Here is a 2,894-nt window from a genome sequence, read left to right as displayed (position 1 = left end):
GGCTGCCAGCACCAGCCTGAGCTTCCTCCACCCAGCAGCGCCCCAAGCAGTTTGCCGTTTCGGTCGCCCCAGGCTGGAAGAGCTAGCCTTTCACCAGGTGGTGCTACCAGCAAGCAAGCCCCTGGCTCGAGGCAGGGCAGGGAGGGCTTCGTCTTCTGTGCTGCAGCGTGGGTGGCGGCTCCGTGCACCGTGCTCCTCTGCAGCACAGAAGGCCCCCGGGCTGGCAGCCCGCCGTGCTCCAGCGGGGAGCCGGGGCAGCACCGTCACAGAGCCTGGTGCAGAAACACAGGGATGGGCTCAAGATCGCTCAGCTGGGTCTCAGGGGTGGCGGACCTGTGGACCAGCATAGGGTGCCTCTTGAAGGCACCAGGCCAAGCCAGAGGAATTACTACAGAGGTCTCCAGGGGTGGCGTGTCTGGTTTGGAGCATCCCAGTAACTTTAACTCCTCAGCACTCACATCAAGGGACAGGCTGGTATCCAGGGGGGCTTTTATTGCCGAGATCTCCCATCTGGGTGCTGGTGTCTTCCTAAGGGTTGAGAGATCACCAGTGAGCTCGATGCTCTTGGAGAGCAGGCTCTCCAGTGGTTTGGGGTGCTTCTCTTTCTTGCATGGCGTTGAGGTGTTCTGCGAGGCCACGTCCATCAGGCAGCCGGCTCTGCTGGGGTGCTCACAAGGCAAACCAGACAGGTCAAAGGCAGCCTGACTATGGTGGGTCTTGCAGAAGCAGACAAGGCTGAGGTCGGAGACACCCTGGGTCAGGCTGTGCGGGTCGGTCTTCACACAGCTGCTCAGAGACTCAGACTGCTTGACGACACACAGGGAACTGCCTTTTGTTACGTTGTCCAGGTCCATGAGAAACTCCCAGGTGTCTGGTTTGGAGGCACTGCTATTGTCCATGTAATAACTGTGGACAGGAGGGCTGGTGTGGCGGGGGCCCCCAGCCACAAACCCATTTTCCAGGATTTCCTTTATGGTCAGGATGCTGGTACCATGCCTCTTGGTGGACAGCATGGTGCAGATTCCCACCACTGTCAGGCTTATGGAGACCAGGATGTCCCTGTTAGAATAAACATCTTATTATTCATTACTGTTCACTAATGAGTTGCAAACTTAGAGTAGCTAAACTGATCTGCTGCAAAAATCCTGTCTCAGTCTTGCTTAGGAGAGCGAGGAGCTGAGTGGGATCCAGGACAGGCAGGTGGGCGTCCAGCCTGTCATTGTCTTCTAGAGCAACACAATTGCACCAAGGCCGGTTTACTGCTTAGAGGTCATCATGGAGCCTCCTTAGAGTAGTATTTATTCAGCCTCAGCCTGTGTACCGCTACTCTTAGCTTTGTACCCTTGGGTGTAAAGGGTCTCAGTATACCTCTCCATCTGCTAGCAGTACTAAGGTGGAGCTGGTTTTCCCCAGAGATACAAGACACTTTATCCTTGTTCCTTGAGTCAGAGGACCATTAACCCCAGTTAGAGTTCAGCCCCTCTGAGATGGAGGTGCTAAAAGTGGGCTCTGGTTAGGGTGGGAGAGGTTGAAGAGCAGCTCTCATCTTACCTTTGGCCCCACACGTGGTATCCCCCACCTGCAGACCTGTGAGGTCCCACAGCCCACACAGGGCACCGAGGGAAGTCCTCGGGATGGGCCCCCCGGCCACCGACATGCCGTACACCCCTGCCTTCCGCTCCATGGGCAGGTTTTTCCTTTGTGCTCCCCCTCCATCTAGGGGGTGATTCTCACCACCGGCTCAGTCAGCAGCTGCTTTCCAGCCACCCCCAGAGGGAAGAGGGCAGGTCAGGGAAGGGGAAGGCAGCTACAGTGGTCTGAAACCAATTCTTACACTGAATGCATTACAAGCAGAAATAAAAAGCTCCTGAATTTACTATAAAGGGGGGGCTGTATGGTCAGTCTAGAAGGAAAGTTTTCTTTAAGGGATTAAAATGCTTTTTCCTGAAAGATAATTTAAATAAATCAGTATGTGAGAAATAATGAGTCCATGCTAAGAGGATGGACTAAAAAGCACTTCTTACCTTCAGCTTCTATAGAGACTCTCTTCGAGATCTTGATCCTTTTTTGCTAGTGTTGATTATAGTGCTTTTATAGTTCTGGTAATTAACTAACAGGCTAATTTCTAATTAAGCTAGTTTGGGAGAGGGAGGGGATTTTGTTTGCTGCTTTTTAAGCACGGGGGCAGTGATTGTGGGCTGTGGCTAACTGCTGAAGGCAAACCGAGTCCTGCAAGGGCTCAGGTGTGTTTGTAGCCTGTCAGCGGGCAGCCCTGGAGAGCAGAGGGGTGTTCGCAGGAGCCGTGGTCCTCCGCTTCAGGAGGAGGAGGAGGAGGACACACGGAGCCTTCCTGCCCAGACACAACACTCAGGGAGGGTCCCCAGCAAGGTGACCCCTCTCTTCAGTTTTGTGGTGTTTGCTCTGAAACACAGGCCAGGAGCATCGATGTGCACAGGCTGAATACGGGCGTTATAGATAATGTATGGGCACTAGCAGGCGTGCGTGCTGTGTGTACACAGGCAGCGTGCAGCGTGAAAATAGCAGGAATACAAAATGCACGTGTGCGAAGTGCTGGCGCGGCCAGGACCCGCTGTCACTGGGGTAGCTGCTCCTGCTGCTTTTTCTCTCCCGCTTTTCGTGCGCGGTGTGACAGTGCCGCCGCCCGGCAGCGGGACGCGGGCAAGAGCTGAGCTTTACCCACGCTGACCGCCTCTTCTCTCTTCTAGGAAGCTCCAGACCTGTGCTCTCCTCCGGGGACCCCGTAGTGCACCCCTGGAGCGAGCGGTGCTGCAAAAGCACCGTGGGGAAGGTGGTTGGTTTTCATTTGCTTTTTTGCCCATTTCGGTGAGAGGCGGCTGCTGGGGGTCCGCTGTCCCGTGGCTGGCTGGCCGGCT

General features: G+C 55.1%; 1 protein-coding gene across 1 annotated transcript in view; it reads left to right on the top strand.

The window, feature by feature from the left end:
- The first annotated feature begins 1,655 nt into the window (after window positions 1-1,655).
- The window catches only part of MYBL2 (v-myb avian myeloblastosis viral oncogene homolog-like 2), a 16,883-nt gene continuing 15,644 nt past the window's right edge, over window positions 1,656-2,894 (top strand). The window contains exon 1 of the mRNA XM_009318692.1: window positions 1,656-1,690. Coding sequence (XP_009316967.1) covers window positions 1,656-1,690 — 35 coding nt within the window. The remainder of the gene's footprint in view (window positions 1,691-2,894) is intronic.

The sequence above is a fragment of the Pygoscelis adeliae genome, unplaced genomic scaffold (genome assembly GCF_000699105.1).
Source record: "Pygoscelis adeliae isolate BGI_AS28 unplaced genomic scaffold, ASM69910v1 Scaffold72, whole genome shotgun sequence".
Lineage (NCBI taxonomy): Eukaryota > Metazoa > Chordata > Aves > Sphenisciformes > Spheniscidae > Pygoscelis > Pygoscelis adeliae.
The sequence above is the reverse complement of the archived record's forward strand: the minus strand, read 5'-3'. Positions and strand labels throughout refer to the sequence as shown.